The sequence below is a fragment of the Bombus terrestris genome, chromosome 12 (assembly GCF_910591885.1).
Source record: "Bombus terrestris chromosome 12, iyBomTerr1.2, whole genome shotgun sequence".
Taxonomy (NCBI): Eukaryota; Metazoa; Arthropoda; class Insecta; order Hymenoptera; family Apidae; genus Bombus; species Bombus terrestris.
In genome coordinates, this window is record NC_063280.1 from 4,858,148 (window position 1) to 4,881,997 (window position 23,850).

General features: G+C 31.7%; 3 protein-coding genes and 1 non-coding gene across 14 annotated transcripts in view; 1 reads left to right on the forward strand and 3 right to left on the reverse strand.

The window, feature by feature from the left end:
- LOC100645804 (prolyl 4-hydroxylase subunit alpha-1) overlaps positions 1–8,518 on the reverse strand; it is a 375,646-nt gene extending 367,128 nt beyond the window's left edge. Inside the window, exon 1 of the mRNA XM_048411100.1 lies at positions 8,492–8,518. The gene's annotated coding sequence lies outside the window, so the exon portion shown is untranslated. The remainder of the gene's footprint in view (positions 1–8,491) is intronic.
- TRNAY-GUA lies at positions 7,732–7,823 on the reverse strand. The gene is given in 2 exon segments: positions 7,732–7,767; positions 7,787–7,823. It is a non-coding gene; the product is annotated as a tRNA-Tyr (tRNA).
- Positions 8,519–11,746: 3,228 nt separating the features above from the next.
- Positions 11,747–18,750, reverse strand: LOC100646598 (pyrroline-5-carboxylate reductase 2). Of its 9 annotated transcripts, none has more exons than XM_012314636.3 (10): positions 17,917–18,749; positions 17,529–17,618; positions 17,285–17,445; positions 16,249–16,421; positions 14,048–14,185; positions 13,720–13,790; positions 12,956–13,126; positions 12,594–12,806; positions 12,337–12,502; positions 11,747–12,236 (listed from the first exon to the last, which is right to left on the reverse strand). In XM_012314636.3, exons 4-10 carry the CDS (start codon positions 16,322–16,324, stop codon positions 12,115–12,117), a joined length of 957 nt encoding a protein of 318 aa, XP_012170026.1. In that variant the 5' UTR covers positions 16,325–16,421; positions 17,285–17,445; positions 17,529–17,618; positions 17,917–18,749; the 3' UTR covers positions 11,747–12,114. The 9 variants fall into 9 exon arrangements, with proteins under 9 accessions (XP_012170026.1, XP_020721591.1, XP_048267065.1 ...); XM_020865932.2 differs by having other exon boundaries at positions 17,285–17,449; XM_048411108.1 differs by having other exon boundaries at positions 17,285–17,364; positions 17,485–17,618.
- A 465-nt stretch (positions 18,751–19,215) lies between these two features.
- On the forward strand, positions 19,216–23,813 carry LOC100646237 (transmembrane protein 135). 3 transcript variants are annotated; one of them, XM_003399515.4, is made up of 9 exons: positions 19,216–19,917; positions 20,343–20,473; positions 20,733–20,859; positions 20,993–21,147; positions 21,221–21,488; positions 21,581–21,748; positions 21,826–21,966; positions 22,049–22,215; positions 22,299–23,813. In XM_003399515.4, the coding sequence occupies exons 1-9, from the start codon at positions 19,774–19,776 to the stop codon at positions 22,411–22,413; spliced, it is 1,416 nt and encodes a 471-aa protein (XP_003399563.1). In that variant the 5' UTR covers positions 19,216–19,773; the 3' UTR covers positions 22,414–23,813. The 3 variants fall into 3 exon arrangements, with proteins under 3 accessions (XP_003399563.1, XP_048267062.1, XP_048267061.1); XM_048411105.1 differs by having other exon boundaries at positions 19,216–19,810; XM_048411104.1 differs by having other exon boundaries at positions 19,775–20,043.
- Positions 23,814–23,850: the final 37 nt, after the last annotated feature.

Below are 23,850 nucleotides of genomic sequence, written 5' to 3' on the forward strand. Positions count from 1 at the left end.
GAGATTCAGCAATGTTGATCTTTGACTGATATGCACAACAGTCTGAACGAAGCTAGTTTCAATTTGAGAATATCTCGTTTGAATTCCTACGTAGTAAAGTATTGTATATTACAGTATTACGTAGAGTATAGGATACACGAATTAATATTAGTATTTCAAAAATTAAACGAAATTAAATCCGATCTAAACTGCTACGGTTATCCACGATTCGACGATTAAGGGATAATAGAGTATTTTTGTGATTCTTTTATCGTGAGTAAAAATCACTAAGCAAACACTACATCTAATATCATAAGTTAAATATTATATTCTTATATTCTAAGAAGATGAAATTTTCCAGCAAAATGTAAGAGCAGGAAAGATATGTACATTAAAGGAACTAAACATGAATTTTGTCAGAAAAATTCAATTTCATGCCCGAAATAAACGATATTCCTTAAAATTTATCGATCCGCCATCAAGAATTTCTTACACTTTCATAGTCATTTTTCTTTCTGCTCTTTTCCATCGATTCCACGAGGTCCAAGAGGAGATCTAGCTCGTTCATAACTCGTGCAACGTCGCGTTTTTAGAAAGTCCCGGGTCTACCAGGGTTAGTTTACAGTCGCCATTAATTTTTATTATTCATCGGCATTTTTCTGCCATTATGTCGCGTTACAGCTATAAATTTTCATGAATATTTCGGAATCTGTTGGCACAATGTCCACCCGAATTATTAATATATGGAAAATCGCTGCTGTTAAATATTTATCGTATTTTTACGACGAGAAAGAGCGTGCATCGGATTCTTCCTTCAATTACAACGAAAAACAATTTAGACGGCAACCGTAACAACTCTAGATCAATTCCGTTTCGATTTAAATAACTTTGCATTCGCTTAACGTTGCAATGGAATAATAAACTCGATTTTCGTGTCGTTGTTTCGTTCGTAAGCAACGGATGATTTAATATCGATGTCTATTATATACTTATCATTTCCTATTGAAATATCAAGCGAAAATTAATTATCGTCATTCTATATTGTCATTCTATAAACGTCAATTTAAAAGAATCTTAGAAGAAATGCACACGTTTATAGGAATCTACTCCAAAAATACTCACACCAAGTTATTTAATCTTAGAATAGTCATCGTCAAGTAATATCAACCTTAATAGATCTAAAAGCGAAGCTTGTGTAGCAAGAAGCGTCTAAAAAAAATATTCTTTGCCAAACAACCCTTCCCAAATCTTATTATATTCATTTTCATATAATATCATTTCTGTAACCTAATTGATTTAATAGCAAAGCTTTGCTTACTCGAAGCATTTAAAAAGAATATTCGTTACCGAACAACCCTTCCTATTGTGGCAACACTGATCTATTTCTGAAACAAGTTCCGATTATGCAACGAAAAAAAAAAAAAGAAAAAGAAAGAAAAGGAAGCGGACAAGAAAATCGACTCTCTGAGTGCACCTGTTCCCCAAGAAAGCGTAGCATCCACCGTCCCAGGATCTGGTTCGAGATCTTTCACGGTAAAACGGTGGACGTTTTTCGATTTAATGAAAGAGTTCCATCTCGAATCGAACCAACTTCGGTGTCGGCCGCGTGCAATCCGCTTCGTCCCAAACAAATACCGGTCCCGGCCAATATTGATCCTCGTAGTAGTTTCTCCTTTCGCGTCTTCCGCTACTGGTCATCCGTCGAACAATGACCCCGTCGAGCATGCCCGGCTAATGAAACGCTTTTAACAGTATCGTTTCAATGCTACTGCCCGATGGCGCGCCAACTCGACTGTCTCAAGTCCCAGAGACGTCCTCGATCCTCCGAGAATTGTCCTCCACGTTTGCTCTCTGAATACTACCGGCCGTTCTTTCAACGAGAGCGATTTGCTGGTTGAAACTTGAGTCGATGCCTGTGATCGCTGGACCACGTTCAAGAAGAGAATTTTATCGTACGTTCATAGCTAACTAAACGATGACGATTGTTTTCGGAATTTCAACGTTCGGTTATTTTCTATATTACCACGAAAATAAAAATCGCTAATATTAATGTTACGTGGCATTTACCGAACCAGCAACATTCGAAATTATTTGAATTGCGTAAATTGTATTAGATTCATATTCGATTCATACTTCTCTTCAAATTCTTCGAGCTTCGAATAGAAATGGTAACTTTCTGCAAATTATCGATATATTTAGTCTATTTTTCTTTCTTGTAGGAAAATTTCCAAGTTCTATTCTCGGTTAGAATATCAAAGAATTTAACAAATGCCAATTATCAGTTAAATCTTTATTGAAACAATTCATATTTTATATACTCATGTACAATTTTTCTATTCGTCAAGACCATTAAATCCAGCCAGCTTTTTACTTCTTTTAGATCTTTAAACTCGTAATATTCGTAATAATAAAAATATAGTTGTAGCTTTAGAATAAATTTGTCACTTTCATTCGCGAGGAGAAATTCCTGAAATCTACATGATGCGATCTACATGAAATTCACACACTATATCCTGGACAATCAGCCGCTTCCATCTGCACCCTGAAAACCAGCGAAAAAAGGAAAAGTTTCACCCTCCATCGGGCACAACCACGCGCGTTCGAACGATACGATTGCGACTCATACGGGCTATCTGCCAATGGCAACGTTTTATCTTGCTTGAATCGCGACCGACCATTTATCAAAATCGTCCTCCCTCGATGGCGCCGATTCTCATGAATCGTTCTATCCGCGTGAATCACGTTTAACGCGCGAATAATTAATAATTCAAAAGAAAACACGTCGCGTGTTACATCGAATTCATTCTTCGAAATGATCAGAACGTTGCCAATAATTACATTTTCGCCAAGTTTCACGCACATTTAATACTTTATCGCGAATAATAGTCTGTACCAGAATATCTGGTTACTTATATTTTAGAATTTTTCCTCAATGACGTTGTCGGATTAACACGTTGACTGCCCTGAGAACCGCAATACGTTGAATAATAACGTTTAATTTTTGCAAGATATTACTATGTTGTATCTGGGCACATTTTCTCTGATAACGTTGTCCAAATTGTTCACGTTACCGATAATTTGTTAAGAAATTGATCTTATTTTAGTCATTCTAAAAAATTTAGAAACGTGAGTCACCGATGGCCACTGTTACAGTCAACGTGTTAAGCGACTGAATTTAGAATCGAGCGATCACCAGCATAGTGAAAATTAGCAAATCCGCTCACTAAACATCTGTTTTATTTGCCAGAATTTTTTACTTGCACGCTGTTTAATCAGTGCCAGACAAAATCACGCATACATGACACCCGTTGTAAAAGTGTTAATAATACAGACATTTTTACGCATTAAGAATTCGTTCGCTTTCTCTAATTACAAATAGAAATCGCGCAACGTGCCGACAGACGATCGTTTCACCGCGAAATTACGCATAACCAGGCCACACGATTAACGTTATACGAACGACGAAAAGCTACGCCATTGATAGTTGGCAGATTGGCTAACATCGAAATTCCGGAAGCAAATATTTGACCGGATGAATCGGTTGGCCAGTTGCGGAACAATCTGATGATTCGCTATAACAAACTAATGTGAGGCAAGGTTTATCGTTATTAATGTAAATGTATTTCACATGTGTTTCTTTATATTATATGCATTATGTTATTTTTGGTTCAGAAAGAAGTCGAAACGACTCATTTATTAGTGTTTAGAGCCATAAAAGATCACTAGTAGGTATCACATCTACATATATCACCTATAAGTATATTAAAATTGAATGAAGATATATTTATTTGCAATTAATGGAATTTTGTATAAATATTTATAATGAATAACCGAGTATCGAATCCTCAAGTACATACGGTGAGACTTGCCTCGCCGCATACAGAAAACACGAATGCACCTATCACAGTGCATATCTGGTTAAATATACTGAGCTCTAATACTTCGATATGAGGTGGATATTTATACGTGTCGGTTTATTAAAGAGACGAGTGATAAAATTGTCATAGTCAATGAATATTAAAATCACTTTAAGTACTAATACAGAGATAGTGCATAACGGTCGTAATCGTCGCACGCTCCATGCTGCTACTGTTCAACTCTACATTCACTGTTCGACTGTATGACTCGCTATAATGCTCCGGTTGACGATTACAAATAACAGCGATAATATTTTGTCCGGAGTTCGTTTACCTTTGAATCTAACGAACCAAAACAACGTTGACACTCCAACGTACAACAATATGAGTCTCTCTCGATTCGAATCTTTCGTTGATTCATGTGCCGCTACAGATATGCGGTTTAACATCGTTTTAACGTTTAAAATTAAACAACGTGAACGCTACTTCATATTGAAGCAGTATCAAATGTGAGTATTGATTTCATGTAATATGATATCTGTGATCGTATCACGCGAGACATTCTCGAGTCACAGCTCGAGATCAGTTTCACCAAGCGTAAACATTTTAAAACGTACGGTCTCACAAAGTCATTTGTACGTGCAATACATACAATTTTATTTATATGTTATGTTAAAACTGTCTTACAATTAAAACTAGACAGGAATTATACATAAATATATTAGATAATTTGTTCGACCGTTCGCGGAAAGAAGCGATCGCGAAGGAGGCGCGTCAACGGGAGTCGTAAATTCCCGTTACAATTAGATTATCGACGCCACAACTGATCAACCCTCTATTTCAATTAGGATAATAGAGGTGGTTGAATCAGTATAAGACTGAGTTTAACAGGTTATAACATACACTTATTCCAACAACTATTCTCGCAGAGTATACAAATGTTCGGAGACACTCGCGGGTTAAGTTACGATGTCGAATTGTAATGTCGTTTACAATAAGATTAGAAGTGTTCGACTCGAATAGTTATTAGCAAGACCACGATGTTAATCGTAGTAGGAGTAACTTGCAAGTAGTGAGTTACGGTATCGCGAGAAGTATAAATCGCAAGTAAGATAGAACCGAGAGATGGGTTCAGCGATTTAGCGACTTGGCCACTAGTAGAGAGATGTTGACTGATCTAAGGATGTAAAACCAGTCAAAAGATGTTGACTGTTTTAAAGGTGGAAAATCAGTAAAGTTCGATGACGATGCCGTGGCGGAGGAAAGCTAGCGATGGGTGTGTCTAGCGCACGGGACCGTCGGATTTGTTGATGACAATTTTGGCTAGGAAAGTGAGGGCAATAGTCATTGCTTCTGATTGGATAAGAAGAAGATTGGTGGACAAGGAAGGGTCCTAGCCGCCCACGAGAAAAAGTTGCTAGTGGGAGATACGGAACGTGAGAAAAACCTGAGATGTATAAACCTGAGGTTCCTTCAGTGAACCTGAAGGACACTCGAATATGTTTAACAACAGAGATGTTTATTCAGTGTGTACACTTGGCGTACAACTCGTGGTTACAAGTATCGGTTCATGATTCGCGGTTAATAGTTCGACTCCGGTGGACGCGCGGCGTCGGTTCGGACGATGATCGCTCACGATGCGTCGCGGGGCTCTAGCCCATCATTGACTGCCTCTCCGTCACGATGATGCTGCAGAGGAAAACTCTCCTGGGGTGTGTCCCAAGATACCAGATCATCGGATTCGTCGAGAAGTGCCTTGGTTCGGAAAATGAGGGAAGTGGGTGTTGCTGTTACTTGGTTAATTTCTGTTTGGTGGTTGGAGAAGGGTGCTGACCGCCCTTGAGAGAAAGTTGTTAGCGGAAAGCATCGTACGTGCGGAAAACAGACTTCCCGTATTTTCCGTGGTATGTGAAGGACAAAGACTACTTGTTCCTTTGGAGAATCTCAGCTATAAAAATCGTAAGATCCTTGGGCTAGCTGAAAATATTTCGTGAAGATGTGCCGACATCTGGCAATCATCTTGTCCGGAGAACAGGGTCTTTGTGTAGCGAGCCACGCGACAGAAACCGTTGGAAAGTTTACTGTCGAGTGCCGCTACAAACCAAATTTCCTCTATCTTCCCGTAGTAGACAATAAATTTAAGGAACACTTGGAATAAAAGATATTTTAGTCTGAAGGACCTTAATTATGAAAATGCCAAGATTTATCGTGGGTCCTTATGACTATTGAGGGTACGCAGTAAGAGTGTGTAGAAATCTGACTGCCATCTTGCCCGCGATGTGGGGCCTGGTTTGTGTAGAGAGTCACCGGACGTAACATAATTATATATTAGATAATATAAGAAAACTGAATCATTCTCCTAATTCCAAGATAACCTGACTTTCCAATTGAAAAAGAATTCAATCGTTTTTAAAATTTAAATGTAAATTCAAAGTTAGCATCATATCGCTCCAACAATCCCCTAATGCAGAGGAGAATTCTCGCGATTGATGTACGAGAGGGCGCGCAAAGCTCCGGGACATAAAGTACCATATCAAATCATGTTCAGCCACAATTGCGATCTATCGGGCGCGCGTCAGGTATCACACCTTAGCCAACGAATAATTTATCGCGATCCCACGAGCAGGCAACAATATAAGCAATTTCGCGCGCACAATACACCAGGCCTGCCATCCCTCCAATAAATATGAACAGAGTAGTAATAAATTACGAAGGACGATTAGAGCGGACTGGCGATAAATTAACGTGAACGCGCGCGCCCCCGTGGTGTATCAGCGTTGCATCTCGCGAGTGATCCGCTCGATCGGTTACACAGATTAATCCCTTTTTACCTTCGCAACACGCTTGAATGACCTACACATTTTTTTATTTACACTTATCAGTAGATAATAATAGATTCTTAGTAGATATACGTGTATATTAATATAATACATTTACTATACACTATATGTTTAATAGCAGTCGCGGATTAAGGGACGGAGATTATCAAAAGCCTCTAGCTTCGTCGTCTCAGAACCCATACTACTTTAAGAAAAATATATTTTATTTTACGAGTAGAAAGAGTAAATTGTCTTATAAAAAATATTTGAAAAACTGTATTTTAAGAATGCATATTTAAAAAACATTAAATATAACTCATTACGAAATAAATTTTATTTCATATTTATATTAACTTATTTCATTTTAATGGTCTTCTCCTATCCCCCATTTTTTTATAAAAAGAGCCTTCGCTGAATCAATAGTCTCAGATCTCAAAAACTTTAATTCGGCTTTCATAGCAATTGATGGTCGTTTAATCTTAATTTCGAAATAATTCGTAGCTTCTCGATAGTGTAAAAGATCGATCGGCTCGAATATTATTCAGCAGTTAAATCCTTTGAAAGCCTCAATCAATGTTGAATATTGAATTTATACAAGTTCTAAGTCTTTAAATTTTCGATAAGTCTTGAAAGTCCCAGAAGTTCGTTGAATATCCAATATGCATTTTCTATGAGATATTGTATATTATATGGAAAGATTGAAGATTTTTATTGTATAATTTGAAAATAAAATACACGTGTAACTAATGCGCCACATTACCGTACTGAAAAACTATAAACTGCATTACCGCCAAAGACATAATCTGTGATATGCAACTGCGCTTGCAGAGGGCAGCAAGTATTTGGCACACGAAATAAACCAATTATAATAGTTACACTGCATCAATTAACAAATTCTAACAGCGTATTCGAAAAATAGAAAAGCTTCATTTAATACCGCAGAAATATGAATTGATTATTCTTCTGTCTCTTCATATTATATGGTTAAATAAATTTTATGTTACTTTTTATAATATAAAAATAACAAAAATACGGATGAAAACGAGAATCGCGATTTTAAGAATTAAAAAAATTTCTCCTTCGAGCCGGATTCGAACCAGCGACCTATGGATATCTCCGAGAACCAACCAACTACAGTCCACCGCTCTACCAACTGAGCTATCGAAGGATTTACAAAAATGATGTGTTTTAACATAAACAACTCGCTATAGAGCATTCAAGGTTACTTGATCATAATACATATATGAATGTACACAATATACACGTATCATACTAATTGCTACATTTTTACCGATATATGAATATTTAAAAAAAAATAAAAGAACTTCCCGTACTTTGGAATTAATCGTAACAAGCCAAAAAAAAAGAGAATATTAAATACAATACACATAATTCTATGGTACATAATTATTATAATATGGAATATATGATTATAAAAACAAATACCACGCTAAATGTTTTTCAACTTTGTAAGTCTTTAAAGAAGGAAGTGATTGTGTATAAGTAAATCTAGATTATAAATAAACAAAGTTATCAAAAGAAAAGATAAATATCGATGATGTCAGGGAAGTTACAAAGAAAATGAGACGTTTATACACTTCGTTCTCTCTCAAGGTTCACGAGTGCTACATGTGTCAATAAAGTTAGATGACAATTAAAAAGTAAATGGCTGACAAAAGAATGTGTCGCGATTTCTAGATTATGAAGTAATTCCTGACAGAAAATCGAGAGAACGAAATAGTTTTACGATCACGAGAAGCTATATGAAATGTGTAGACGATTAATATAAATTAAATCATTGTTCGCAAATCAATGGGTAACCTAAAAGACACTCACCGACAATGCACGTTGGAATGCCTTGTCGACCGGATGGTAACCAAAATACTCCTCGACACCAACGTTCACAGAATCGTTTGACGAAGTTAACATTTATCGCAGGCTGGCGTCAGGTTTGCCAAACATTTCGCAGAACTTCAATGTACTTTTGTTTACACGCACCACACATCGCACTTTTAATACCGAACGCCATTTGTCGAACGTTTCCGAACAAATTTTCACGACTGTCAAATGCGCCTCTAATTGCGTCGCGTGCTGCCATCTATACGACCTCTACGAGAATTTTGGATTTAAATATATTTTTCAATTATCGTGCTAAAAGAAATTAACCTAAAAGAAATTAATAATTTTAAACATCTTTCGTTCTATTAAATTTTGATACGTTATTAAAGATTGAACGTTATTATTAAAAATTAATTAAATTATTAAGTATTAAAAATAGAAATTGGCGAAATTGAAAAATACAAATTATATACTAATATTATTAAAAATTAAATTTTATGCTTTAAAATATTATATTACAGTAATATTTATCATTAATTCGTCTATTATTATATTATATACACACAGAACTTACAAATATGATTGAAAAAACGCAAAACTTTGTATGAACTGATACTTTATTAGTTTCGAAGAAGATATAGGTTAATGCAGATATGTATAAATTTTTAACGAAGATCTGTTAACAAACTGCAAAGTTTTGTGTTCTGAAACGTTTTTCGACAGAATGTTGATATCTTACGTACCAGTTTTTAAGATATATGTACGAGGAAGACGCGGAAGCTTATGGTCAGATTCGATAACCGAATTCAAACTGTTAAATAATGGCTGAAAAGCATTTTGGCGCGATATATCACCATCTTTAGTCAAAGCATGACATTAAAATTACAAAATTTTAAACAATATTTGGATTATGTTTACACCGATCTTTTTCCTTAAATAACTTCAAAAATCAGATTCTGTTACTGTGATACAATAAATTTTTGTTATTAATATTTTTTGTATCATCATATTTTACGCTTACTATTATAAATGATATTTTACTTTGATATTTAAAACTTTTGTTCCAATTTAATTTAATATAAATGATACAATTTTTATGATTAGATTTAAATCATTTTCTATTTTGATCTATTATGGTGGATATCATGTATTACTTTCCCTTATTATCAATGTTGTTCTGTCAAGTAATTTTAAAAGAAGGGAATGAAACATAACCTAGAAAGTATTACATGATTATGAGATAGGAAGTATATGTAACAAGCTATATCTATGATGTTCTCCACTTTCTTATCTCTGTGTAAGACATGATAAAATGAGGTATAAAAACATGAAATGAATTGTTAAAAATTCATGTATAGTTAGTGGAAATAATTAGATGAATGTACGAATATCAAATGTAATTAGGAAGATAATAAAATGGAGCAAAATGTAATAATAATAAATGCTCAAAATGGACAAATAAGAAGGAAAGAAGTAAAACCTTGGTTCAATGAACAAAATATATACATAAATCAAAGTCAACCATTATTCCATCAGTTATCTTATAACAAATATCAAAACAACATAAGTAAAAAATGAATAGATAAACTTTGTATGTACATGTCCTTATGTAAATTAATTTTAGTTTATTTTATTGAAGATTTTTATTATTGCAAATCTAGAAAATTTTTTAGATAATACATCTACAAATATTCAGTGGTGAAAGGATACATCTATTATAAGTTTAGTTCCAATACTTGTTTATCAATATGATGTAATACCTTCAACAAATAACTCATTCAGAAGTATTAAATAACAATATTTATTGTGCAATTTATTTTCTTATGTAATAACTTTATGAACTCCTACTTCTGTTACCCTATTAGATCTACCACTAAACATTGAATTATTCAACTCATTGCGACAAACAGAATTAGATGTAGAAGATTATGTACTGCCTAAACAGGTGAAACAATCGAAAACTTTAAAAGAATATAGAAAACATTTAAAACGTACAAAACATCCTGAGCTATGGAAAGTGAATATAAAAAAAAATGCTAGACTAAGAAGCGAAGAATATACTGGGATTGAAGGTAAATCGACTCAATTCTAGAGAGGCTTTAAGCATAAAGAAAGATGAAATTCATATCAAAAGCCTGTAATTCGCAGGGAAAATAGCACCAGCAAAAACCATGGAAACTTTTTGAAAATGCTGCATGTATTACGCTGACAAAATAAACGAAGCTGCTCGGAAGGAGCTGCATAATGTTTTTTTGGAAAACGTGTAATTGGGAACAACGGAAACAATGCATCGCGTTATCGGTCAAGGAATCTCCAAAACAACGAATTCGTTGTCGAGAAAACGTCAAATCGAAGCATCGTAAACAAATTACCTTTACTTATTTACTTCTATTAAAAGAAGAATTTATTACCATATGTAAATGCACGTTCCTTGACACATTTACGTTATCCGAAAAATTTGTGCGTCATGCTATGGCTAAAAAAGGAAAGTTTCCTAGTGGAGTTATGAAACCAGACCAAAGAGGACACTATATATAAAAAAAACGAAAAAAAGTGAAAATGTTAAGGACAGGGTATGCAAATATACCAAATCGTCTCCGATAGAAAAATCATCAGGTCCGATGGATTATACAGGAAAGAAATATCTAGATTCTAAGCTAAGTATAACTGCTATGCATAAACTTTATGTAATAAAGTGAAAAAAAGATGGTATTCCAGAAAGCGACATAGTTAAAAAAAGCTGTTATAGAGAAATGTTAATGTCAGAATTTAATCTTGGTTTTAAACATGTGAAGTTTAAAGTGAACGTTTGACTACCAAATATTATTAGCCACTAAATTAGAATAAGTAATGAATTTCTATATTTATCTGTGTAGAATAAAATTTTGAGACTATTTTTAAATATTCATAAATATTTTATATTTTAGGGTTAGCGTGTCCTTTTAATATTATTAGTACAAAGAATAACATATTGTATATAAATATATTAAAGAATATTATAAACTGTTAATAATAGTGTTCAAAATTTTAATGTTTATTTTAGCATCTCAATATCCAAAATAATATTTAATATGTTATTTTTAAAATAATATATAAAATGATATAATTTTATAATTTGTATTATAATATCAAAAGTTATATTTTGTATCATACTTTCTGTAGTATTCATAACATATGTCACTACAAAATTTCGTTGAAGTAGAAAACGTTTGCATTCTTATTTCATTTATGCTAAAAGGATAAGCGTAAAAATGTTATTAAATACAAGACATATTTATATACATTTTTATACACTTCCATTACAAAATATGCTACTATGAAAAAATAACAGATCTACTACCTTCAAGCGCTTGGCTTTAAACATACAACAATAATTTTAATATTTACCAATTTAAAAGAATTATGTACAAAATATACAAAGTATTTTTTAAAAATTACGTTACATATTTGTTACAAAACGCGACGACGATGAAACTACAAATGAAAATGTACTTACTAAATTGCAAAATATTATTACTATGATTTACTTTCTTTTCTACGACATTAAGGATTACTACAATACTTTCCTTGTTTCTTACTTTCTTCATGAACTACATCTCTTTCTTTACCGTTCAATGAATCTAATCTTTCTCTAAAAGTGAACTAACTTCTTTACATCTCTTCGTTGCTGCTTCAACTGCTCCAATTATAGCTGATCTCAATCCATGTTGTTCTAAATAATGTATTCCAGTTATGGTAGATCCTAATTAAAATGCAAACAAATAATTAGTAAATAAGAAATGCACAAAGCCTATTAGAAAATACATTATATAATATTAAACATATGCATGATTTCTCCAAACCTGCTGGTGATGCTACATCATCTTTAAGTTGTCCTGGATGTATTTTCGTATCTCGAACCATAGTACCAGCACCAAGAACTGTTTGTGCAGCTAGCTTATACGCGACTGGTCTCATAAGACCCATTTTTACGCCTCCATCGGCCAAAGCTTCTATCATCATATATACCTACATTTATAAAAAATATATTTCTGTATTCGTCTTCTGCTATAAACATTAATATAAATGTTTGGAAATATATCAAGATTTTGTTACATACATAAGCAGGTCCTGAACCCGCTAGAGCTGTAACGGGATCAATTAAATTTTCAGATACTTCTTCGCATAAACCCACAGAGGAAAATAATTTTTCTACTATTTCGGCTTCTTTATCGCCGGCATGTTTTCCACGAGCGTAAACCGTAGCACCACAACCTACAATGGCTGGTGTATTGGGCATTACTCTGATTACCGGTGTTCCATCTGGCACAGCCTAGCGTTAAAATTAAAGTTGCAAATTAAAAATTTTTAAATAATAAAATGAGCAAAATCAAACTAAAAGAATGAAAAAGATAAAAATTGATTTTTATTCAACTTATTAATATTATTAAAAGTTTGGCAATGAGAAAAAATAAACTTTACCTTTTCTAACGACGCTAATGGAATACCCATAGCAATAGAAAGTAGAAGTTTTCTGTAATTTTTTAAATCCGGGAGGACCATCGGAACAACTTGTGGTTTTACTGATAAAATCAAAACGTCCCCATAATCAACAACAGGTGCATTTGAAAATACAGTATTTGATCCAATTTCCTGGAATCGCAAATTAATTAAGCTATTAATAATGTAGAATGCAAATCAAAATGCTTTAAATAACTAATGATGCTTAATACCAACACATCAATAAATGCGAAAGATTAGATGTAAACTAAACTGTATGATCATAATGTAATTTATAACATTATCGAAAAGCAAAGATAAAACAGTACAATATTGGAAAATTTTCCTACACGCGATAATTATTACTTATACATTAACAAATGAAGATAAATTAGTAAATACGCTATTGAATATTAACATAGACTATCTTTAAATTGCAAATTACAACATTACCAATATTCTAATCATAATTGCTAATCAAGTTCTAAATGCTAATCGTCAATAGAGTTTTAGTAAACTTGACAATAACATACTCTAAAAAAGATTATTACGTCATTGCGTGTAGGTAATTCGTAAACAGATTTACGTTTCCATTATCTATTTATCGAGCAAATAAAAAATATTTGATGTTTTTTCCATCAAACTGATAAAGCTAATAATCAGATAATTATCTTTTATCATCATTATCTATACATCTTAGAATGCAATGATAATAAATTGCTGCGATAAAAAATTATTATTTTCACCTTAAACGCGTCTATACTGCCCATGTCATTCGGGAGACAACTGGCCAGCATCATTTCACCTTTGCTCAACCCTAAAATTTACACAAATGGTTATATAAGATTATATTTTAATATTTTAATATTTGTTATTAATATGTAACATATTATTTTAATATTTTAATATTTATTTTAAATTTTAATATTTTAATATTTTAATATTCATTTTAATTTTATCATTTTAATATTTATTTATTTTCGTCATTTATTATCGTCATTTTAATATTTATATATTAATATGTAACATATAAATTATTCTATGTACAAGAACTTATATAAATAGTTTCCTTACCAGCTCGAATGAAACCTTTGGCCAAAGCCTGAGCCATTTTACCGCCTCCTAGGAATCCAATCTTCAACATTTTTGTGTCGATATTCAATGCGATCTTTTTTTCCTTTTCCTCACCGTCGGCAAGAAGATGATCACTCACTGCACAGAACAAAATTTTTCAGTAGTAAAACGCAATGTTGTGAAAATACGTTACAATTTACATTTATAATTGTCGTTTACACGCTCATATAAAAAAATCAATTAGAGTATTAAGGTTCAAAATCGAAATTTTTGTTTGATCAAAAAGGCTGTGTTTTTTATTCAAAGAAGAGTATGATAGATATGGAATAATTAAAACTACGAATTGAAAAATGTCGCATCTGAAGTCGGAGTTTCTAATTTGCGCAATGCAAAGATTAATACCGTTCGATCGCGATATTTACAAGCAAATCGGTACGCTTCTGATTCTCGTTTCTCGCCCCATCTTTCTCAGTACATAGATGATTTCAGTAGTTTTTTTCTATGTAATCATGAACGAGATAAGGTCCTGTGTACGCAATACATTTACGTTCATTACTCATATGCGACGAACGTAACGTGGGTAATAAACTTCTTGAAATGCTTCTAAAATGCGGTTTCACTGGTAAATTGTTGGATATTTCCATTCACCTTTCACAGAAAAATTACAAAATGCTATAATTTGTCCTTCTATTGCGATTTAAGACAGCTAAAGGTTTCCTATAAATCTCTCTTACATTTTGGTAAACGAGCAACGTATTACATAAATGCCACACAAATTACTTTTCATGAGATGCATTACAGTGTAAATAAAATAGTACAAGTTATATTTCACTTTGTACCAGCGACATTAATTATTTAGTAAGTAAGATAAGTAGACACTGAAAGTACATTAATTGATACATTAAGAAGTAAATTAATCTCAAAATATGTTAACTGATGGAATTATGGATGGAATCGAATATTAACACTAGGTAATGCAAAATGATCAGCATCTATATTTATTGAGTAACTACTGAAATGATTTAAAATTATTATTTAATGTTAATGTTAATTTATAAAATTCGATATTCGAGATTTGTCGCATTAGACACATATAGCATATTAAATTACAGAATTATTTCAACTAGCGATGTTAGTAATTTTATCAGCAATAATAAATGACGATAATAATGATCGAATAAGTTTAAAGAAATTTTATATAAAATTCATAATTTTTAAGTTGCAAAATATCTTTGAGCAAAAAAGATAACTTACTAAATCATTATTTGCTTTAAGCAATACTTATGATCATACTTTCTTTAGATTTCTAGTCAGATTTCTGGACTATAGTCGAGTGCCGTTACGTGCACGCACATTACGAAATTTAACTTGATTTCATATATGTATGTATTTTTAAAATTCATCCTCATCTTTCGAAAAAGTCATTCATCCTCATCTTTCGAAAAAGTCAATCATGATACACTTGCCATTCCGAAACTGTATTAATCAATCAATTGTTTACGTTACTTCTTTATGCTAAATGAATTTATAAAAGTTGTTTATTCTTTGAGAATTGAATATTAATCGTACATCTGAATAAGAAATTCATGAAATGTAGAGTTAATCAGTTTCATTTTTGAAAAATTCACAACCGCGAACAAAACATTCACAGTTCCAGGATATATTTAAATATCTCTCTCTCTCTCTCCCTCTCTCTCTCCCTCTCCCTCTCTCTCTCTCCCTCTCCCTCTCTCTCTCTCTCTCTCTCTCTCCCTCTCCCTCTCTCTCTCTCTCTCTTCCTTCCTCCAAACTATTGTTTAATTTTTTTGCTTAGAACAAACATAATTAATTAAACAGATAATAGCCAAAGTATTTATAATTTGATCTCCCATGAAATTTAAACTTGTATATACAGCATACTAAAATTTTAAAATCACCTAATCATAAGGTTTTAACATTTTACAGAGTGATAAAACAACTGATGGAAACATTTCTCCGACTATTTTGAGCGGTTTATTTTCGCTCATATTTCAGTTTAAGTTTAACCACGTCGCATTCGTACTGCATACGAACGTGACGATCATATGATACAAACAATATCACGTGCGGAAGGATTTAGCGATTGATTAAGCGAACTCACGTTTCGCATTGTTATCGCGGATCATTTGATAATATTGCAATCTAAATTGGATGGAAATAATATTAGTGTCCCGGTTACTCACCATTTCGGGCGTTTAGGCGTCGACGAACTCGTCGTCCTAATCTTAGAAACTCCATTGTTTTCAATCCGGTAGTCATTTCCCTTCTTTTCTTTCCTTTTTTTCACTGACGAGCTTAAAAAGTAATTACTAGATGCAAGATGTTGTTGAAATTAAATGTATGGCGCCACGATAAGCTGCAAGCAAACATAATTGTTGATAAACCTCAAATTTTTGTTTACATCGGAAATTTCTCGAATGCAATACGCATAAATATGTGTTTTATGACTTGGAAGTACGTAATTAATAGACTAGGCGAATATTTCTTTGTTTACAGAAAATTGCAATGTGTGCATATAACATGTAGGAATGTACACATTACCTAAAGCATTTATTATAATATTTAAAAGATGAAATATCTATTTAAATTTTACTTCTTTAGTTGTATTTATAAAAATTTGCACAAATATCTGCACAAATAATATATTTATATTATTATTATATAAATATAAAATAATAATTAGTAATCAAAATTTCAAACAAATAAAACACGAATATACTATGAAAGTTAAGCATTTTTTTTATATTTAATCAGTTTAAAACAATTTAAATTTTAAGCTAATTAATACGTTCTAAGGTAATTGCTTTTTTGATGCATAACATACGATTAAATCAGCAACGCTAATAAAATATAATAATCTATTTTGTGAACATACAAGTGTAACTATGCATGAAAATATCTGAACGGATGCAAATGTAAATTCTTAAATAATTATCGTATCAAGTGTATAAAATATTTATGACGATTCCAAAAATAGATGATACCATATTAAACAAATATTAACATACAATGAAATACAACGTCACTATATAAAAAAAATGCCAAAAATTGTGTACGTGCGAAGAGACACGTAGCGCGTACAACTACGCGAAGAATTAGGTGTATCTATTCCTATTCAGGAATTAATTGTAATATTCCATTACTTTTTATCTTTCTTTAAAAATATAATTGTTAGAATTATTTAAATTGTTTTATATATTATATAAAAAGATACTTAACTGATTTACATTCCGTAGAAAATGCTCCGTTATAATCTTCTGATGTAATGATATCTTACTGTGACCGGCAATATGATTGTCCTGTTTGTAGTTGTGTACAATGTTTAATATAGATCCTGTCTCTTCCGTGCCTTATATACCAGCATCGAACATCGTGAGAAACTGACTAACAATTATTGTTCATCAGACACGGAAAATTACCTATTCGGTCGTGGCCAATCAGAATCCAAATATAATTGTGTTACCCCTTATCTGTCAGTGTCTTTCCAACTCAAATGGATAGAACCTCGAATTATCTACAGTCAGGTATGGCGCCATCCTCACGTCAAAATTTGCTAAAAGATCTCTATATCAATGAAATTTCTCTCCTAATGAATCTTACTGACGTCAATTTCCGTATAAATTTTGTACTGAGATTTATTTTCAAATAATGTAACATAATGTTAATGTAACAGTAATGTAATGTAATAATAATAATATATGTAGCTACATATATATAAATTCGATTTGTCAAATTGAGTTATCGCGAATTATCATTTTTAATGAGTCTAACAAAACCTAATTAATTAACGACGAGCTATCTTTTAGATTCCTTAAGTGCTATAAATATTGACGAAGCAAATATGTACTTACATGTATTGTACAACCGCGATTTACAAGTTAGAAAATCCTCTAAGCAGACATTCCACTGATGGCACATAGATGTCAGTGGCAACACGAATGCAATTTCGCGATCATGCGTAACTAGTCACGTCATAACGCAAAATCGATTTGTTATATAAAATAGACAAATATATGTGTTTAGAACACATTTTCTTGCCTAAACAGTATTGTATAAGTAATTAGTAAAGTTTAATACTCTGTCGGTCACTTGTAATTGTCTGAAACTTCATCAACAATCTTATGTTTATTTTGCACTGTAACATTTTGTGGTTATGTTTACATTTTTGTACGAAATTATCTATTATTTATCGAAATTTGACGTTAATCATTAGTAACCGACAGGGCAATCTTATAAGCAGGTATAAATCATTCGAATTGAAAGGGGGACTTTCTTTAGTATATTTTAAATGCAATACTGCCTCGGTGACTGGAATTCTGCCTTATTCACTAACCACCACTATCCCCACAATTTTTTTTTATATTTCTCCGTGAAAGAAACTGGCATATGTTTCTTCCACTTTCTTTATACCAGAACTTGACATTTAACAGTTTTTATAAATTATCGACTTTAGATTCTTAGCCGCCGAATATTATTCTCTCGCTCTGTTTCTCTATTCATTTCATGTAAAGGAAAAACTTTTGATACAAACTCTTCCTTAATAATTGCCTAAAAATTGCAACTGGCGAACAGTTAACAATACCACATAGTACTTATTCTAGTTTAAAGTAAATCATTTCATAACAACTAAAATTCTAGTTCGATATTCTTTTTGTTTTTCATCAATTGTTTAAAAATTGCAGAGCAGAATAGTTCTTATAACCCTAATTTTATAGTCCTACATTTGAAACAAAAAAATACAAAAATTTTCAAGATTTTAGACGATAAAATCTGCATATATCGATAGATATGTTATATTGAAATGTATCTTGTGTTTTAATACAAAGTTGTAATATTTTCTGTAAGAAATTATAAAAGTTATGCCTACTGATTTTTCCACAAAATTATTTCTTCGCATCGTAGCCTTGTACCATTTTACATTAAGTAGGTTTATGATAACTGTGAGCCGGAACTGTAGTTTAGAAAGTCATTGTGCATTATGCTGTAACATAGTTTATTTTCAAAGTATGAATCTTAAAATGTTATATTATGATTATCTTTTAAATTCCTCATATTAAATAAATTTTTTAAAGTTCTAATACCATTCGATAATGTATTTACCTCACATAGCTATAATGATCTGTACAATTTTTTACGCGAAATTCTTGCATTAACGGTTATATAACCGATCGATAAAATATCATAAGTAATTTTTTTCAATTAATATGTATAATTCAGTAAATAATTAGTTGACTCACAGTGACAGGTATAACCATTTAAAGTTGATCGCAGAGCAAGTTTTGTTTTTACATTTTACACCATCGCAGTCCACCGGCTCAGTAGCTGACGAGCGGTCAACGAGTCCGCACGCATTGACTACTTCGCTGAGTGTTTCTCTTTGATTTACAAAACACCCGAGTATTACTCTGTCTCTACACTTGAAAACACATTTATTTAATCATCATTAAAAATATCTTTAACGGATAAATAGATCTCCTTCGCCAATTCGTGATTTGATCAACTTCTTTTCACGTTATGTAATTATCATATCGTATAAAACCCAAAAGAATGAATTCATCAAAGTGTTTGACGATATCAAAATAGCTGTAGTTGTACTGTGTGACAGAAGAAGTGTCATCTATAGCTTTCCTTTATGCGACGTTCCTTGTTCAAATCTTCGTTTTCTAACCAGTAATTGGACTTAGTGCGAAATTATTAGTTATCAAAAAATGCCAGCACAACTGAGCAAATTCATCGACGTACAGTGTAAGGAATACTCGCATCATTGGACTAATTCCTGCGTGGCTGCAGCAGCCGGTCTTGGCATAGATGCTATCCCACAATGTCTAAAGTTATATGCTACCGTTTATATAGTATGTTTATCTATTCTTTTTTTTTCATTTTTCCCAAATTGTTTGTTCCTTATCTTCGATATACTGATTACCCTTTATCTAGATATAAGACAGTTCTATCGTTACTTTTTTTTGTGAAAAATAACGGTAAGTGTTATTTTTAAAAAACACGTGTGTACGCTTACTGTAACAGAGCAATTATTCAAATCGTAATCCATGATAAAGAGTAATAAATAGAATTTCATTCTGCCTTTTATAAGACTTATTGACATATTTGCTTCATCAACTGATGAATGATTTTTAAATTTCTACACTGCGCAATTTTCTCTTTGCATTTAAAAAGATCCTTTGTAACTAATATTTGTATATTAATTATCCTAATTGAACGAACAAAATTATGAGAATCATCGACATTCAATCTCTACCGTGGTTGATATATTTTTTAGGCTGCACTTTTAATGAAAGGAAAGATACCATCTAAAGAAGATATTAAAAAAACGATATTGGGTCTTTTACAATCAACAGCTTTCCTCTCATGGAGCGGTTTCTCGTATTCCGCATTTATTTGCATTTTAAGGTTTGGATAAATTATTTTTCTAATTTATAATTCATATTATGTACATAAAAAAGAACACATGCTGAGGAAGAATATCATATAAGAAAAAGATTTTGTTAAGTTTTAAAAATGAATAAATTGCAAGTAAAATTTGTTTAATTGATTTTATATAATTTGTTACTTTTTAAATTACTACTATAATTATGGCATTAATTTAATTTAACAATGCTTCTTAATTATGTAGCACACATTGTACTTATTTAAAAACTATACATTTCAGACGAATACTTGGAAACTTCAATTTTCTGACTGTATCATTTCTTCCATCCTTCTTATCTAGTCTAACAGCTATTGTTATTGAGAGACCATCAAGACGTCCTTTATTAAGTTTATATGTAGCTAATCTTGTGAGTGAATTAATTCTATGTTTCATCTTGTCAAGATAATATTATCTTTTTGTAAAGATTTATACAAATCTATAAAAATCATAATTTTTAAACATAATTTTTATATATAATTAATTACAAAATCCTTTACTAGGCAACAGAAACATTATTTAGAATGGGCATAGCAAGGGGTCATTATACTCCTATTCCTCAAGGTGGAACATATATTTTTGCTACAAGCATAACATTATTACTTTATTTTTATCGTTCTAGACCAAATAAAGAACCTTCCATGTATAGAATATTTAGGTACTTATTTATTCAGTACTTTTACTTGTGACAATTGCAAACAATTTTTACTTAACTAAGAAATTTTTATTAGAATTCTTGTTGGAAAATATGAGGAGTGTGGTTACCTTGTAGAAAAAAAGAATTTGCATTGTGATACACAAATATGCTCTGCTGATGAAGGTAGTGCTAGTGGAAGTTCAATAGAAAAGCATGGTGTAAATAAAAAATCTCATAAAAAAAATCTTAATATATTTATGAAATCCCTTAAAATATATAGGAAAATTATAGAAAGATTAAAACTTCAAAGAAAACATAGTTCCTGTCCACATCCTTTTAGTTGTGCTCATTATATACTAAAGGTATATACATCCATTTGTATATAATGAATAAATACAAAAGATTAAATAAACATTGTGAAATATATAGTACTGATTGTCATTTTCATTTATAGGGTGGCATGGAAGTATTTAGTTATGCTCTAAGTGCTCAATTAGTGATTAAATTGTTCTTTGGCATGAAGAAATTACTTACGAAACCACCTTTGATAAAATCAATGATTTTCAAAAAGAACAATCTAAATTTGCCTATATTTTTAGGTGGTTTTGCGGGTCTTTATAGGGTATTATTATATTTTTATTATAAATAGTCATTCTAGTTTTATGTGCACCTTCATAATAATTTTCAAAACTATTTTAGCTAGTATCCTGTTTGTTGAGAAGATTCTTAGAAAAAGATTCTCCTTACTACGCAATTCCTGCTGGATTTATTGGTGGTTTAACATTTATGTTTTATAGTAATAATACAGTAGCTCTATATTTTATGTGGAAAGCATTGCAGGTATTTTTGTAAATATTTTCCTGATTTTGCAATTTAGTATTTTTACTATATATTAAAATTTATACTTGCCTTTTTCATTTAGTTGTCATGGAATGATCTTGCAGAAAAAAATGTAGTACCTGAAATAAAGTGGTTTGTAATCTTTTTATACTGCTTTTGTACAGCAATACTCTTCCATGCAGCAATCCTTGAGCCACAGCTCTTGAGATCTTCTTATTGGAAATTTTTATATGCTATATCTGGTGGAAGGTACTAAATATTATAATCATTTTACCAATTCAAATTTTTAACATATATTATATTATACCTTTTATTCTTCTGTGTAATTTCAGAATAGCAACAATGTCTCGAGTATCATTAGACGCATTTGGTTTGGAATCAACTAAACATCTTGCAGATGTACTCAGAAAAACTAATACTACTGATAAGAAAACTTTTGCTTTTTAATTGAAAAAAAAAAGAATGGGAAAAGAAAGAACTATATTGATCGTTGTTATTATTTAAGTAAAGTATTGGGGAACTAACGAGAGAATACAAAATGTTTGTTTCTGCATAAAAAATATAAAAGAAGTCGCAACAGTATATACGCTGTTGAGTACACGTGCACTCAAGTAAAGGTCGTGGACACCCGAGCCCAAGAGACACCATGAAGTAAGGGGAATGCTTCTTACCTAAAAAAAGGGGGAACGGGGAACGTATACTGTGCATCAGTACTGTTTGGATTGTTCAGTAGTCTGTAGAGATCTTTCTCCACTTCATTTTTGTATCGTTATGTGAAATTTCAGTTGACATCACATTATACACAAAAAGTATACGTTATTAAATATGATTCCGTTCCGTGAAAATATGTTGATATTTCTTTTATATTATCAACGCGTACAAGAGAACAAAGTCTCGTGCAAGAGGCTTCATCCATGAACTGTATTGCCGTAGGCGGAGTCAATTCTATTCCCCTTCCCTCATGGTACCCCTTAAATGCTAGAAATGATATTTCGGTATACGTGTACTTGATAAATATTCATATCGACTTCTTTAAAACAGGAGACAGTAAAATGCTTTTATGCGAATACGTAACAGATATAATAGGCAATGATTTTATAAAAAGCTGTGTTCTAAAAGTTAAGATTGAACATTTATTAGGTACCTTTGCACTTGTATAGTCCATGGCGATATGGAAGTACCGTGAGGCAAGGGGAATGTCTTGACTCCGCCTACAGTGCATATATTCTCTCATCGATATGGAATGGGAAACGCTCCCCTGACCCCATAATACACCGAGAATATCCATCACTGTGCTCGAGTGCACGCGTACCGAACGAATACACATCCAATCTATATTTTGATGTGACATTACTGTCATTACCCGTTTCACATATACGATTAATTTCAAGACATTTTGCATACATCGAAAGTATAAATTGATGAAAATATATATATTAATAAAATAGTTACCAAAGAAACAAACATACATATATAATAAACTTTTGTATTGCTAAAATTTTACAATATTCATGTACAATTCCAGAATTAGATTCATTCAATTATATTTAAAATGATTATTCGATAATGTTATAAAAATTTACTATATCATAGATATTTGTTCATTCTTGTTCAATACATCTGTGATGTTAATATAGTTCGTTTAATTTAAAAATTTTGTATATTTATATAATATATGTCTATGTGTATAGGAAATGTGAAATTATTATTTTATGAATAAGCTGTTACAAAATAATGTAGATATTCTTCTAAGAATGTACAAAGATCTTTTTCATATACCTAAAATTACATACAACGTTTGTGATATCGAAATTTTACAAATAATAAAAAAATTTTGTATTGATCATTTTGATAGAAATGGGTAATTTATTTATTAACTTACAG

Bases quoted from the DNA above. Each gene is read 5' to 3' on its own strand.
- LOC100646598 (XM_048411109.1), bottom strand. From the start codon at position 16,324: ATGACTACCGGATTGAAAACAATGGAGTTTCTAAGATTAGGACGACGA. The intron at 12,503-12,593 runs GTATGTAACAAA...TTATAAATGTAG, and splicing joins CGGGTTCAGGACCTGCTTAT to GTATATATGATGATAGAAGC. The intron at 12,237-12,336 runs GTTTGGAGAAAT...CATTTTAATTAG, and splicing joins TGATGTAGCATCACCAGCAG to GATCTACCATAACTGGAATA.
- LOC100646237 (XM_003399515.4), top strand. From the start codon at position 19,774: ATGCCAGCACAACTGAGCAAATTCATCGACGTACAGTGTAAGGAATAC. The intron at 20,860-20,992 runs GTGAGTGAATTA...ATCCTTTACTAG, and splicing joins GTTTATATGTAGCTAATCTT to GCAACAGAAACATTATTTAG. The intron at 21,489-21,580 runs GTATATACATCC...TTTCATTTATAG, and splicing joins GTGCTCATTATATACTAAAG to GGTGGCATGGAAGTATTTAG.